The sequence below is a fragment of the Poromitra crassiceps genome, assembly GCF_964638095.1.
Source record: "Poromitra crassiceps genome assembly, chromosome: 1".
NCBI classification, from domain to species: Eukaryota; Metazoa; Chordata; class Actinopteri; order Beryciformes; family Melamphaidae; genus Poromitra; species Poromitra crassiceps.
In genome coordinates, this window is record NC_139623.1 from 28297581 (window position 1) to 28313619 (window position 16039).

At 44.8% G+C, this 16039-nt stretch overlaps 1 protein-coding gene across 1 annotated transcript in view; it reads left to right on the forward strand.

Annotated features, from left to right (window-relative positions):
• Nucleotides 1-16039, forward strand: part of brwd3 (bromodomain and WD repeat domain containing 3) — a 55103-nt gene that overhangs the window by 20782 nt on the left and 18282 nt on the right. Inside the window, exons 22-32 of the mRNA XM_083643297.1 lie at nt 5692-5762; nt 5855-6056; nt 6183-6293; nt 6433-6540; nt 9785-9909; nt 10050-10132; nt 10317-10428; nt 10715-10776; nt 11346-11501; nt 11601-11721; nt 11846-11971. Of these exons, the coding sequence (XP_083499423.1) occupies nt 5692-5762; nt 5855-6056; nt 6183-6293; nt 6433-6540; nt 9785-9909; nt 10050-10132; nt 10317-10428; nt 10715-10776; nt 11346-11501; nt 11601-11721; nt 11846-11971 (1277 nt within the window). The remainder of the gene's footprint in view (nt 1-5691; nt 5763-5854; nt 6057-6182; nt 6294-6432; nt 6541-9784; nt 9910-10049; nt 10133-10316; nt 10429-10714; nt 10777-11345; nt 11502-11600; nt 11722-11845; nt 11972-16039) is intronic.

The following is a 16039-nucleotide window of genomic DNA, read 5'->3' on the forward strand; positions in this document are numbered from 1 at the left end:
GTGATAAAAGCACATGCTACTCAGCTATCATCATTGCCTGGCTTACTGCTGCTTGCTGGTCACGTTAATCCCATGGCCAGAAGAAATCACCAGATTTGTGGCTAATGACGTTAGTTTCTTTTCTCTAGGAGGAGATCTGTCCCCAGTGTTTAACGTTATGTGAGGCTGACAGACAGCGCTCACAACAGCACGCAGCAGCAGGGATGGGAGGGGCAGACTGACTGGGGAGTGGGGGAGAAACATGGGGTAGAAAGGACTGTGTGCAAAGTAGCCTAATTTATAGACCGACAAACGTAACTGCTCCAAACTATTCTCTGTGGTTAACCTGACATCCCTACCACGCTTGCATTGGTGACAATCTTGACTGGTGTGACTGAGAGCAGTTAAATTAAAACTCCGGACCATGAGGACTGCTGAGCAGCTCTGGAGTCTTTTTGTTTTTTTACACGGTGTAACCGGTAACACCGGTGCTGACACGTGTTTATTACCCGGTGGGAAAATGTCAACACCGTGGCATCCCTACTCAAGGGAGTGCAGGGAGATGAATTCCGTGCAATTTGGCACACCGCCACCTACTGGCAACACAAAAAGTGCTTTATCTTGAGAACCGTTCGTCCGATCGACTTCAACTTTGGGGAGTGCGCTGATGGGAACTCGACACAGTGCAGTGCCGGATTTTGTGTAATTCAGCACAGCGCCACCTACTGGCCACACACAAAGTGGTTTATCTTGAGAACCGTTCGTCCGATCGACTTCAAACTCGAGGAGTGTGATTAGGGGGACTCAAGGGAGTGCAGGGAGATTCATTCCGTGCAATTTGGCATAACGCCACCTACTGGCAACACAAAAAGCGCTTTATCTCCATAGCCATTCATCTGATCGACTTCAAACTTAAAACTCAGGGAGTGCACTTAGGGGGACTCAACGGAGTGCATGGAGCTGAATTCCGTGCAATTTGGTATAGCGCCACCTACTGGCAACACAAAAAGCGATTTATCTCGAGAAACATTTGTCCGATTGACTTCAAACTTGGTAAGTGCGCTGCTCAGACCCCGATGGAGTGTGGTGCCGCATTTCATGCAATTTGGACTTATTCCAGGACTGTCTGTATGTATTTTCTTCGCATATCTCGAGAACCGTTTGTTGGATCGACTTCAAACTTGCGCTTAGGGGGACCTGACAGAGTGCAGTGTGTGTGCGGGGGGGAGCGCCCACGGGGTGGTGCATGGGGGAACGGGCACTGCACTAGTTACGTTAATGTTAGGAGCTGCCAGCAGTGGGAAAACTACATGCATTCTGCATTGCATCCTGAAGCCCCATGCAGACTACTACATCCTGAAGCCCCGTGCAGACTACTACAGCGACCTGGAGACGTGATCCAATACAAAATGAATGGGCAGCAGCGACACACAGGACAAACGTGGCTGCAGTCTGCAGGCAGGCAGGAAAAATGCATTGCTGCGGCTGCCTCCGCGTTAATTATTACTTTCACTTACATTTTTAGACAGATTGCTCGTCGTGAAGCAACAAGCGTCTTCCACGCACATCGATTCTACTGAAGAATATCCACACTTTTATGTTTAACGTATCATCTCCGTCATGTTAGTGTGTATAGGCTATCTCTGAACAGAGTGAAGTGAAGCTCTGCTGCTGATCACGTCAGCAGCGGCCACTAAGCTGTGGCCAGTCTGCTGCTCTGCCCTTCTCTAGATGTTGTAAAAGCTCAAATATATCACTATAGAGAGCCACAGGGATGACATATTTTTGTAGTCAGAACGCGGAAGTCCCGGACTTCCTGGTTCTTCACTGTTTCTGTCTATGGGATTTTTGAATGGGTTTTTGCCGCGATGCTTCAAATACGGTCTCTGGGCAACGCAAGATTAATCAAACGCGAACCAGAGTTCAGTCGGATAATCTTCACACATGAGGACCACTTTCATGAGTTTTGTAGCGTAAATGCGAGCCCTAGAAGTAAAAAGCTTGAGCTAAGCTAATCCAGAACTACACACTGTCGCATAGGCTTCCACGTCACGTCAGCACTCAACCTGGACTGTTGTTGATGTGTGCACTGATTACCCCGGGCTGTACGGGCTGAACCAGGTGAGGGAAAGAGAATTTCCGTGTTCGTCCTTTGAAGTGGTGACGTTATTGACTAGGGGTGGGGGGAAAAATCGATTCACCTAAGTATCGCGATTTTTAATGTCACGATTTTTTGAATCGATCTTTTATTCCAGAATCGATACTCGCAATTTTTTTCTTTTTTCTTTTTTTGGGTGCTTGCAGTCAGGCCACTCACTGAACAGCAGGCCAGGCGCCGCCTACTGGTTTACTAGTGGTTTTATTACTTTGTTAGTTAGTCTGAAGTAATAATTACACTTCAGGGTTAAAGTGGGTGCATCTCATTGTAAAATTGGACTTCAAACGGCCCAAATCTGGCTTCAAACGGCCCAAATTGGGCTTCAAACGGCCCAGATTTCACGCGCGTCGGCCCATCTCGGCCTGGCCTGCTTGGTATCTAATGCCCGGCCTGAATTATGATCCCAGTCCGCCCCTGTTTTTAATTATATCGCCCAGCCCTACTCATGATATATAATATACAGTCTCTAGTGTATGATTCAACTTTTCCCATGTTCTAATCTAGTGTAAAAAAGCAAACAAACTGAAAAAAGAAAAGAAAAAAATAAACAAAAATCGCAATAAATCGTAATATCGAATCGCAATAATCGTAGAATCGCAATACTTAAGAATCGCAATATAAATCGAATCGGCACCCAAGAATCGTGATAGTATCGAATCGGGAGATAAGTGAATCGCCACAGCCCTATTATTGACGTATATATCCCCATCGCGTTTGATTAAGCCAGCGTTGCCCAGAGAGATTATTAGAAGCATCGTGCCAAAAACCCATTCAAAACTCCCATAGGCGAAAACAGTGAAGAACCAGGACTGTTAGCATCGATGATTTCCAGACTCGTTACTGCGGCTCTCTATTGCAGACATTCTATGACATCAGACATAATACATAAGACTAATGTCAAATTCAAGCGGATTTTGTAGTGTGGGAAGCACTGCAGTAGCGGACTGTCACACTGTCTAAAATAATGGTTGCATATGCCATATGTGAAATCCAATGGAGCGCTAGTCTCTTAGAACAGACGAGTTGGCTTCCGCAATTTTCAAATGCTTCCGCCATACCGTCTGTACTTCGTAGGGGAGAATCATGCACCAACCGGAATGGGAAGTAGAAAGGCGGGTCTTCCGCTCATTAGTCCAATCAGAATCCAATATGCCGCATTTTTCGTGGACCCACGTGTCGTGATTGGTCGGATTCTGTCGAACTTCTTTCCTGTCTGAAGGTTTTTTTCCCAACTTCCTTGTGCATGTTCTGGGGGTGTAACGTACAGACTGTATATAGCTGCATTCGCCGGATGTAGATGAGACAGTCTGTTTTAAGAGACTAATGGAGCGCTGGAATGAAAAGCACGTGTCTTATTTCAAGTCTTTTTTTTTATTAACCGATTATTAACAGATTAAGGGAGTCAGTTAATCGAAAGTCCAATTAACCGAAAATCTACATCCCTACCATCCACAAAAGCTGGATGCAAAGGACGTCAGTTAAACTCGGCACATTTATGACGTCTTTTGCACCCTCTGTGTACCCCGGTTATGCTGTCTGTTTAATGATCCCTTAAAAATTCCAATTTGTGCGTGAGATGAGTGTGCTGAGTCAAGGGAGCAGACCGTCCATGTGTGAAAGCACATATTCAAGGTTTTAGTGGTCAGACATTAATGTTACTGGTTATTGTTACTGGTTTGTCAAGAAACGTGCGTATCAGTGGATTAGTCTGAGTCAGAATCCAATAATTTTTTATATTTACCATTTCTCTCTCGTTTTGGCTGGTATGAAAAAAGTTAGCAAATTATTGATGCTAATTATGATTCGCATTCATAATTTACAGATACTGTATTGTTAGAACTAGGTTACTAGGTCAAAATAATCAAAAGTAAATGGGTTGGAAAATGGAAAATGTCTTCCCAAGCCAACAAAACTGCTTTGGTTTCAGGTGTTTTATTTTCATAATATTTTCACATAGGCATAGCATTATACAGTATTAAGTAACTTTTCAGAGCACCATCAGACTGCCATTATTCTCCATAATGAGCAGTGTTTTCTGTGGGTTTGTCCACAGGCAGCAGAGCAGTTCATAATGAGCAGTGTTTTCTGTGGGTTTGTCCACAGGCAGCAGAACAGTTCAGAATGAGCAGTGTTTTCTGTGGGTTTGTCCACAGGCAGCAGAGCAGTTCATAATGAGCCGGTTTTTCTGTGGGTTTGTCCACAGGCAGCAGAACAGTTCAGAATGAGCAGTGTTTTCTGTGGGTTTGTCCACAGGCAGCAGAACAGTTCAGAATGAGCAGTGTTTTCTGTGGGTTTGTCCACAGGCAGCAGAGCAGTTCATAATGAGCAGTGTTTTCTGTGGGTTTGTCCACAGGCAGCAGAGCAGTTCATAATGAGCAGTGTTTTCTGTGGGTTTGTCCACAGGCAGCAGAACAGTTCATAATGAGCAGTGTGTTTTGTGGGTTTGTCCACAGGCAGCAGAGCAGTTCATAATGAGCAGTGTTTTCTGTGGGTTTGTCCACAGGCAGCAGAACAGTTCATAATGAGCAGTGTGTTCTGTGGGTTTGTCCACAGGCAGCAGAACAGTTCATAATGAGCAGTGTTTTCTGTGGGTTTGTCCACAGGCAGCAGAACAGTTCATAATGAGCAGTGTTTTCTGTGGGTTTGTCCACAGGCAGCAGAACAGTTCATAATGAGCGGTATTTTCTGTGGGTTTGTCCACAGGCAGCAGAACAGTTCAGAATGAGCAGTGTTTTCTGTGGGTTTGTCCACAGGCAGCAGAACAGTTCAGAATGAGCAGTGTTTTCTGTGGGTTTGTCCACAGGCAGCAGAACAGTTCAGAATGAGCAGTGTTTTCTGTGGGTTTGTCCACAGGCAGCAGAACAGTTCATAATGAGCAGTGTTTTCTGTGGGTTTGTCCACAGGCAGCAGAACAGTTCATAATGAGCAGTGTTTTCTGTGGGTTTGTCCACAGGCAGCAGAACAGTTCATAATGAGCAGTGTTTTCTGTGGGTTTGTCCACAGGCAGCAGAACAGTTCATAATGAGCAGTGTTTTCTGTGGGTTTGTCCACAGGCAGCAGAACAGTTCATAATGAGCAGTGTTTTCTGTGGGTTTGTCCACAGGCAGCAGAACAGTTCATAATTAGTATGTATTTTCTGTGGGTTTGTCCACAGGCAGCAGAACAGTTCATAATGAGCAGTGTTTTCTGTGGGTTTGTCCACAGGCAGCAGAACAGTTCATAATGAGCAGTGTTTTCTGTGGGTTTGTCCACAGGCAGCAGAACAGTTCATAATGAGCAGTGTTTTCTGTGGGTTTGTCCACAGGCAGCAGAACAGTTCATAATGAGCAGTGTTTTCTGTGGGTTTGTCCACAGGCAGCAGAACAGTTCAGAATGAGCAGTGTTTTCTGTGGGTTTGTCCACAGGCAGCAGAACAGTTCATAATGAGCAGTATTTTCTGTGGGTTTGTCCACAGGCAGCAGAACAGTTCAGAATGAGCAGTGTTTTCTGTGGGTTTGTCCACAGGCAGCAGAACAGTTCAGAATGAGCAGTGTTTTCTGTGGGTTTGTCCACAGGCAGCAGAACAGGAGCCCAGCAATGCTTCCTCTGAAGACGAGACACGGTGGCAGAGTGACAGCAGCTCCAGGTAAATCTGTTTTGACCGAGAGGCCATCTCTAGATGCAGTTAATGTAGTGTGTGTGTTATTTCACGTACCGACACCTCTGTTCCCCTCTCAGCGACTCCTCCAGTGAGTATTCTGATTGGACAGCCGATGCGGGCATCAACCTCCAGCCCCCGAAGCGAACGAGCAGAAGGAGGCAGGTGCAGCCTCCGGGTTACAGCAGCTCCGAGGAGGAGGAAAGGGATGCAGACGCCCAGGGAGAGGAGGCCAAGCGGAGGGACCGAGAGAAGCGGAAGAAGCCCAAGCAGATTAAACAGGTGAGTTCACATGATGTGCAGCCCCTGTATTTCCACATTGTGCTGACTAGTCAGATTGTGCACTAAAGGATAAATTCTGTTTCTTTCCCATGGTTGTATGTTTCAACAACTTGCGTCTATCCTCAGAAACCCACCTCCTCTCTGGCTGGAGTCGATGTGGAGGAGTGGCTGCCTCCATCATGGATAATGGAGACTGTCCCACACCGCTCTCCTTTCGTTCCACAAATGGGAGATGAGGTAAGGAGTGTCACTCCAGTCAGTTCTCTGGTGTATCCATATGTCTCTTTTGGCTGGCCAGCATCTCATTAATAATGGGAGATCATCTAAAAATGTTACGGCATTATATTCTGATGCTGATTTCCCTGTCTCCCTCCAGCTCATCTACTTCCGACAGGGCCACGAGGCATATGTCAGGGCCGTCCGCAGGGCCAAGGCCTACAGCGTCAACCCTCAGAAACAGCCATGGAACAGGCTCAACCTCAGGGTGAGGCACACTGGCATTTTAAAGAGTCGTTTTGCACCGAGTTTGAGCTCTCGCAATCACAATGCCTCCTATGACATCATCAGTGGGACAAAAATTTAAACAAACAGAGAACAAACATTGCCAACATTCTCCCTTTCATAGATAGATAGATAGATGCTAGATAGTGGGCGTGAACAGCAGGGAAGAAGATTGGGTTGCTAACATTGTTTTTATGCCTCCGCCGGCGATAGCCAGACCAGAGGCATTATGGATTCGGGTTGTCCGTATGTACGTACATCCGTCCGATGTTCGTTAACGCGATATCTGAGGAATGCTTTGACGGAATTTCATCAAATTTGCCTCAAACATCAACTTGGACTCAAGGATGAACTGATTAGATTTTGGTGGTCAAAGTTCAAGGTCACTGTGACCTCACAAACGCCATTCCCAAGTTCGTTAATGCAATATCTCAGGAACGCCTTGACGGAATTTCATCTAATTTGCCTCAAATGCCCACTTGGACTCAATGATGAACCGACTACATTTTGATGGTCAAAGGTCAAGGTCACTGTGACCTCATGAACGCCATTTTCAAGCTAGGTAACGCCATAGCTCAGTAACGCGTGATTTCTAACCCCACATAGGATAAGCAATAACCACACCCTGTGGCGCCGGGATTGGCCAGGAGCAACACTGGAGGGCACGCAGCCCAGCGATTTCATGACCCAACTGAATAGCTCTTGAGAACAGACAGCGATATTGAGAGCGGACATTGAAATGAATTATGGTCACCTACCTTCCTTAGCATAGTAATAATAATAATAATAAGCATAATTATTGTAATCTACACAATCTACAAAAACATGCAATAATATAAACGGTGTTGTGTTCACGTTCATAGCTCATATAATATAATGTATCGTTAATTTCAAGCTCAATTCTTACCCAGAAAGAAACATCTTTATTTTAAAAGATGAAAAACCCCAGGTGCTTTAGTCCCAAGCTTCAATGCTCCTGGCCAATCCCAGCGCCACAGGGCGTGGTTATTGCTTATCCTATGTGGGGTTAGAAATCACGCCTCAGTAACACCTTGACGGAATTTCTTCACATTTGGCTCAAACGTCAAATTCTGGACAGACATGGATGTCGACTGCTCACTTGTTGGCGGAGGCATATATATTAGGGATGCACGATATATCGGCAATCATATCGGTATCGGCCGATGTTAGTCATTTTTTAACATATCGGTCATATCGGTATCGGTCAGATGTTGCAATGTTAACACGTTCACTGCCAATGACGTGTTGATACGTCAAAAAAAATCCAACGGTTGACTGCCAATGACGTGTTGATACGTCAAAAAAAAAAAAAATCAACGCCCCCCACGTCTCCTATAAAAATATTGGAGCCACCGAACGTGTACAACCCATTCCACCGACCCACTAAGTGGCGACAGTGCTCTCCAGACTAGAAAAAGACCAGCCAAAACTGCAGGGGAACGCGCGAGGAAACCATTATCATACTGTAAAATGGATTGGCGAAAACGCTTTCGCTTTCGCGCATTATCGCGCTGGGAGCTGGCGGTGGGGGATTGCAAATTTGCATAATAGATTATGCGTGCAACACACTTTGAAACACCGCAGAAAGCCCACAATCGCACGCAGCTTCATTGCAGCTGAGCTCACTACCGAAACGACTCATGCAGACTCGCCCAAAGAGCAGCCGCCCTCAGCCAGGCAGCACAGACAGGCAGAGCCTCGCTTGTGACCATTGGCTTGTGACAAACGCTGCAAAGCCACTAGAGACACACCCATGGAGGGAGGAGTTTGAAGGAGAGGGGGTTTCCTGCTGCTATGGAGGAAATTACTGTTCAAAACTATTGTTTAGATGTCTGACGTCTTACGCCAAAAATAAATGGTTAAAGTGACTGTTCTATCGAATTTCACAAAAAGCCATTTATCTCAGAATAAATTTTCAGACGCTGAAACCATGCTGTATTCTACTGCTAATGCCTACATAACTACTAACTCTACAAACTAACTCTTTTAGACAGAGAAAGCACACATTCTATTACCGTAGTTCTTTTGAGATCATTTGTGTTCACAAAATCTTAGCAGAAAAGAATCCTCGGCTCTTGAAAGATGAGCCAGAATCCTCAAAAAAAAACCTTGGCAGAACCTACCTACAGTATTGAAAAAACGGCTGGCAGTGAATGTGTTAATATCGGTTATCATTATCAGCCAAATTCTTCACATTGATATGAAATAATGCAGTAAATCTATGATTTATGGGCTTTTCCAAAGGCTTTGCAAATAAAGAAATGCATAACTTTTTCAAATTCAGTGTTAACGTGTTTTTCAGTATGTACAAAATGTGATGATCAAAAAATGTGGTTTTATACAGATCATATCGACATCGGTAAATATCGGTTATCGGCCATAATAGCAATGTTAATATCGGTTATCGGCATCGGCCAAAAATGTCATATCGGTGCATCCCTAATATATATATCTGCGGTGCGGTCGTTCTAGTTTTTACTAAAAGACGTATCCTAGGACAATTGTGCTTGAACACAGCTGCATCTCCAACTGAACACCAGCTGCTCATTTTAACCACTGGATGGCGAACTGAGTCAGGTTTAGTGAGATAAATACAGGGCTAGCACATTATTGCTCAAATTTGGACCATTATTGTTGAGTTTCATGACTACATAGTAATACCAGTTTACCACTAAAGAAAAAAGTGTTTTAGTGTGGACTTCATTCTTTAAGGAAAATTACATGTACAACCCAGGGAGTGGAGAAAGGCAAGGGGTTCCCAACAGAAATGTAAGGATACTTTCATCAATCAGTTCGGTCGACATGATACTGGGTTTATGGATCGATATTATCAGTATTTTGAGCAATATATGAATGAAGACATGGCTTCAAAAAACCTGATGCAACCTTGGTTGATAACCATAAACCAGATTCCTGTATTATTTTTAAGACCCTTTTAGGGCCCTTTAAAATAAGATTTAAGACCAATTTCACCCGAAATAAGCCCGAAAGAGTACAATGGCAGCATTGATACTGTTCTGTGGCCTTTGTAAAAAAAAAAAAAAAAAAAAAAAAATCTATGCAAGTTATCTTGAATAATTTCCTCTTTGTATTATTTTCATTGGCAATTACTTAAGATTCGTCCATTTATTTTCCTTTTTGAGAAGCTTTAAATCTTCTTACTGTCTGTGTGTAATACACACCATGTATTGTTTCTTCCCCCTCAGGACCAGGAGTCAGTGAAGGTGACTGGCATTAAGTATGAGATTGGACCTCCTACACTCTGCTCCCTAAAACTCACCTTCTTGGACCCAATCTCAGGGACAATAACAAACGAGTCTTTCTCCTTAAAGTGAGCTTCTTCTTTTTCTCCCCCCCCCCCCCCCCCCCCCACATCCTGGGTAATGAATGACTGACATCTCCTGCTCATCTTTTTCTATGCATGTACTGTACATGTATATTTCACTACTTTTCCATTCTCACTCTCCCTAGGTACCATGACATGCCCGATGTCATAGACTTCCTGGTACCCCAGCAGTTTTACAATGAGGCAATAGAGCACAACTGGCAGCCAGGTTTGTAAATCCACAGCTTCTATCAATGCATCTGATGGGGTCCAGTCTCACTACTCTGCAAATCTTTTTATTTTATTTTTTATTATTCATTTATTAGACATTCTGTGGTTAAGCTTCCAAATCTGTTCAGTGTGTCCTTCAAAATGTGTTGCATCCTAACCCAACCCCACATCATCTCCTCCAGGTATGAGGTTCCGCAGCATCATTGACGACTTCTGGTGGTTTGGCGTTGTGGAGGACCAGCAACCTTTGCAGCCGGAGTATCCAGACAGCCTGTTTCAGTGCTATGCAGTGAAGTCAGTCACTCTGTCGCGTCTTAACATAATCCATCTTCAATACTCTGTTTGCACGCAAGATCATATTCCTCACTGCTGGAATGACCCGATTTCTTGACAATTTGATCTAACAAGCTTTTACAATCTATTACAACAAGCTTATGTAATGTATTACAACAAGCTTATGTAATCTATTACAACAAGCTTATGTAATGTATTACAACAAGCTTTTACAATCTATTACAACAAGCTTATGTAATGTATTACACAGTTTTGTTAGTTTGAGTTATGATGTTTTCTTTACCAGATGGGATAATGGTGAGAGGGAGAAGATGAGTCCCTGGGACATGGAGCCTATTTCTGAAGAAGGTCAGTATTACAAATATGATAATTCCCCTGGTAATAAACCACATACGGTAGTTATGTTTTATATATATCCCACTAGATATATATGGCAGATTATGTGCATAACATCCATGATTTTACAAAGTTCTGAATATGAGCATGTACAGCTCCATATCTTCGAAAGACCAGGCTTTCAAGTTTATATATCTTTGTATAGCTTAGAAAGTGACTGGCTGCCTTTCAGTGATATTGTTGCACTTTTGACATAATGTTCCATTGAAATCGATGGTCTGTATAACTATATAACCATGGTGCCTTTCAATGTAAAGTGATTTTGTTGGGCCTCTGCATTTCTGTGTGGGTGGGGGTTGGTGGTCCTTTTCTCCCTGCCCCTTCTTCTTTTCCTTTCTTTTGTATTGCTTGTTTGCTTGCATACAGTTTCTCACAAAGTGTAGCATTTTCTAGGTATCTACACTATCTTGTATCAGTGAAATGCAACTGATATTGATATGAGAATTCATAGTTTCCATCTATATGTCTCTGCTGAGCAGCTCGAGAACTAACTTTCTCCTGGCATGTTGTGGCATCATCAGCTGCGTTGCCAGAGCAGGTTGGTGACGGGGTGGAGGTGGCAGAGGAGGAGTTGAAGGCCCTGCTCTACAGTCCTCAGGAGGGGGAGTGGGGAGCTCACACACGGGACGAGGACTGTCAGAGAGTCATGCTCGGCATCGATGAGCTTCTCACACTGGGTAGGCCACCAGAAAGAACCATGACAGATTTTGGTTATGGGGAAAGATAAAACCGTAACTTTATCTTAGCCATGTTTGTTATTTGCACTTGGTTCACAGATGTAGCAAAGGCATTTGCCTTACCAGTAGACGTGCGGGACTACCCCCTCTACTGCACTGTGGTGGCGTACCCCACTGACCTCAGCACCATCCGCAAAAGACTGGAGAACCGCTTCTACAGGTGCAGCCACGCCCCTTACAGCAACACCCCCACCTCATCCAAAGACGCACCTTTCCTCACACTATGAATCAGTGTGACAATGTAGACACATTTGAGATTCAAGTGACCTGCTTCTCTCCTGCAGGCGGATCTCTGCGTTAATGTGGGAGGTGCGCTACATCGAGCACAATGCCCGCATTTTCAACGAGCCGCAGAGCCCCATTGTGGCTACCGCCAAGGTGGTCACTTTCGTGCTCCTCCACTACATCAGGTAAGACCCCACTGAGTTGCCAGTCAAATGAAGGGGTTACATCTTTCTTTTTCTCTCCAACTACAGTATGTCCAATAGGGTTGCATGGTATACCGGTACTAGGGTTGTCACGATACCAAAATTTTGACTTGGATACCGATACTGATACGATACTCGATACCTAATGGATAAGGTTTAGGAGCACTTTACACGAGGACGGTTTCCTATGGTGACGGGGAATTATTTTATCGTTAGTGCCTCCCTTTTAGACGGCGACGTCGAATTTGGGCTTAGGGAAACGACACATTTTGAAACCACCTTCTAGAGTGAAATTCTTGGTGACGCTCCCCGCTGAGGGCTCCATGTAATCGCTTGAGACTGCTCATTTCAGGAACTCTGACGTGCCTGCACACGCGACACACGCAATTACGCCATAGCCGTGCGCGAGTTGGCAACCATTTTCAAAATAAAACATCAGTATGAATGAAGTTTGGCAACATTCAGAATTATGCTACACTGCGGCCAACTTCAGTTACATGTTCATAACGTTACTGCTGCGAGGAGCTGATGGCTGTACCCGGTCGGCATTTAACGTTAGTTACAAAAGCACGTCAACAGTGTTTTCTCACTGCCAGTAGCCTAACTACAGTAGGGTTTGACAGATCACAGTCAGCGCTCCCGGTCCTCGCTGCTCGTTAAAGATTTCCAATAGGCGTTATTCTGATAAACTGGTCACATACTGTATATGTTACGTTCTCACCCGACAAATATTAACACATTGAGTGCCACAGCGCTTCAGTAAAATTGTCTGGAGCCTGTGCCAGATTCACTTCCATTCAGTTGAAAACAGCTATAGAATTTTTTCTATTAGGGCTATATGGACAGGGCTGGACTCTAATGAAACATTGGACACTCCTGCTTCTTTCAAAGAAGAAATTTTGTTTCTAGACAGTTCCATTATGAAATGACAGCCTCTGAAAGAAGAGCACTTTCAAGGGTTTTCTGCTGTCTTTTTTTACTTTTCAAGATAAAGTCACTTTTATGAATACTTTTTGCACTCTAATTTCAAGCACATTCACTGACTCTAGCTAATATTTTCTGATGTAGTGACGTGGTGTAGTTCTGTGCAGCCTGCATGCCCCACCCCCCTCTCCCCCCCTGAGCTGCAAACTCCTCCCCACACGCACACAGTCTATTTTCGCAGCCTCCGTTTTTGCGCCGGGCGGCTGACGGCGGCTCCCGGGCGGATCCCAGCGCGACAAGGAAATGCCAAACGGGACTGCAGGAAAAGGTTTGGCCGTTCGGCGTCGGGTGCTGCCTTTCTGGCGGGTAATCGTGTGGAGAAACTATATGCAGACAGATAGACAGAGGCAGAGGAGCTCAGTTGTGGGCGCGGATCGCAGCCAACTGTCAGCTGCAGACAGAGCAATCTATATGGCTCTGGCTGCAGCATGCATCGGTTTCTCTTTGATCACGGCTTTCTCCTGCACAAAGTAAAGGATCTGAGCGCCAAGGTTTTAGGGTGGCGCAGCTGCCGTGTAGGGATGTCGACGGTTAACCGTTAACCGGTTAACCGCCGACAACGTCATTGGTCGGTTAAGCATGTCGGTCAAACGGTTAATTTGCATATTAAATTGGCATACAACGTGTTGCCAATATGGTGTTTTTTTTCCTCCTCCGCTGTAAGCAATGTTAACAAGTAGTTAGCCTACTGTAGCAGCAGGATATAGGAATTAAAAGCTCCTGCCAGAACAACATTAATTTAGAGAAAGGCTTTTCCAAATGTTTGAGAGAAAAGCCGTGTGCATTGTCAAGCAGCACTGACTTCTCTGTCCGCTCCATACATGCGCCACAGCCCCGCCCCCCTCTGCTTTGACCAGACAGGAGAAGTGCGATACATTTCTCCCCTGACGCGTCGCCCTGCCTGCCCTGTGCAGACTACAGCCAGCCAGTCACTCTGCTGCTTCTGTGTTCCAGCCGCTGAAACGGGTTTTCAGTTTGGTCAGGACAGGAGCGCATGGCCTGAAACCCGACACCTTGCTCATCTCACAGCGTTCAGCGTGCACTGCACTTCATTCGGTTTCACTCTCTCTCCCTCCCTCTCTGCATGTTCATCATCCACACGCTCGCACTCAATGATCAAACGGTAGTTTTTTACCGTGTTACAAAAATGCAGACATGCGTCGATTGAAAAGTAACAATTAACGTTAGTCTTTACTGTCCAACACAGAGCAGTTCGGAGGAATTGTTTCACAACGAGAGACGGATTGTTTGTAGACTGCATTCATTGACACTTTCAAAGCCGGTGTGAAAGCAGCTACTGACAGCTGCATGTGGAGCCCTGCAAGATAGAGAGAGCATAGCCCTCGTTGCGTGCGTGAAGACAGAGGGAGAAGGAGTGAGACCAAAAGCAGGTATTATATATTGCTAAAAGTAGAAGATACTGTAGTAATGCACGCGTTGTCAGTGCGCCTTGCAGCCCCTGGGCTGTCGTCCACTCAAAGTACTTCACGGGGCGGCTGCGTGTCAATTGACGTGTCCTTAATATGCAAAGCGTGCAGCTCTAAGCAGTATAGCCTATCGGAGGAATGTTTTTGTTTAGATGGCTGGAGGATTCAACTTGTCTTTTCGTTTTGTTAATGTGTTTTCTTCTGCTTGTAGATGTAAAAAATAAACGCTTTCTAATGAAAAAAAATCAAGCATTTGTTGTGGTAAGGGTTTAATGGGGCACAGACAGTCAAAATGCGCATTTTAATCTTCTCGGTTAACCGACACTTGTCGGCTAATGACTGTCGGTTGTCGGTCAAGAAAAATGATGATTTTCGACATCCCTACTGCCGTGTAGATTTTTAAGGTGGCGCCGTGTGATCCCTTGAAGGGATTCATGCTCACTGGCTGGGTACGACCTTAAACAGCAGAATTATGGAATAATATGAATTATGATATTGGGACGTCCACAGACGTCCTTGGCACTTCTCGTTACTTTTTTTTAGGACGTCCACAGACGTCCTTGTGTTAATGTGTTAATGTGTTAATGTTAATGTGTTAATGTGTGTAATTGTCAATGTGTTAAAACTTTAAAACAGTTTGGGTTTTTTTTAGCTTGAAAACAGCTTTTTGGCAAGTCTAAATGACTGCGGTAGGCGTATTCTACTTCCGTGTTTAAAACCGGAAAGACAATTACGAAATTACGTCATGCAGACGTCTTTGTATGGGCAAAGAATAAGGTGATCACACTGCCACCTAGCAACCTGGCATGTACATTATGGCGTTTTAAAAATTCAACAGCGCTCATGTAAACAGGGAGAAGGTTTGAAGGAAACGCTATTTGTGTCGTTTCTTCCAGAAACTGTCCTCGTGTAAAGGGCCCCTTAGTAACACCCTTAACAGTCACTGTGGGATTGAAGGACACCTTTTGAAATGTGTCTCTCTGGTGTTAAGCCCATGGCACACCAAACGAACATTCTCAAACAAACACAAACAAACACGAACAAACACGAACAAAGACAAATGTTCGTTTGGTGTGCCATAGCTGTCTGTCCTTGTCTGTTCGTGTTCGGCGATGTTCTGTCATGTTTGCCAGGATTCGACTTGTTCAATCCGGCGTTGTTCGCTGTTCGCTGTTGTCTGGTAACTTCCCATGTTTTCAGTCGCGTATCCATGGAAACGGAGCTCACGCATGCGCGCCGCATGAGGTTGTCTGGTCTGTCTGGTCAGTTTGGTCAGAGGCAGAGCAGAGCCTCCTAACGTTACACGCGACGCAGCAAACATACGTTTCTCTGCCAACCATGTGCCATCACACTGGGCATCAACAACACTAGCGGGAGACTTCTCCCATGCACTCCCGCAAATAAGTAATGTTTTGCGCAGCAAGGTTACATAATGAGGGAGAGAGAGAACATCCATGACGGCTAACAACGAGCTATGCTAATAACTAGCTAGCCGTTCAGAAACACATGTAAACAGCCGTGTGATCACTGAGAACGTCAGTAAAATAAGGAGAGAGCTGCAGGTGCTTATGCAGAACTAGTGCACGATTAAGTGCACAGTGGGTAATGACCCGCTGTGATGAAGAATATAGCGAGATTA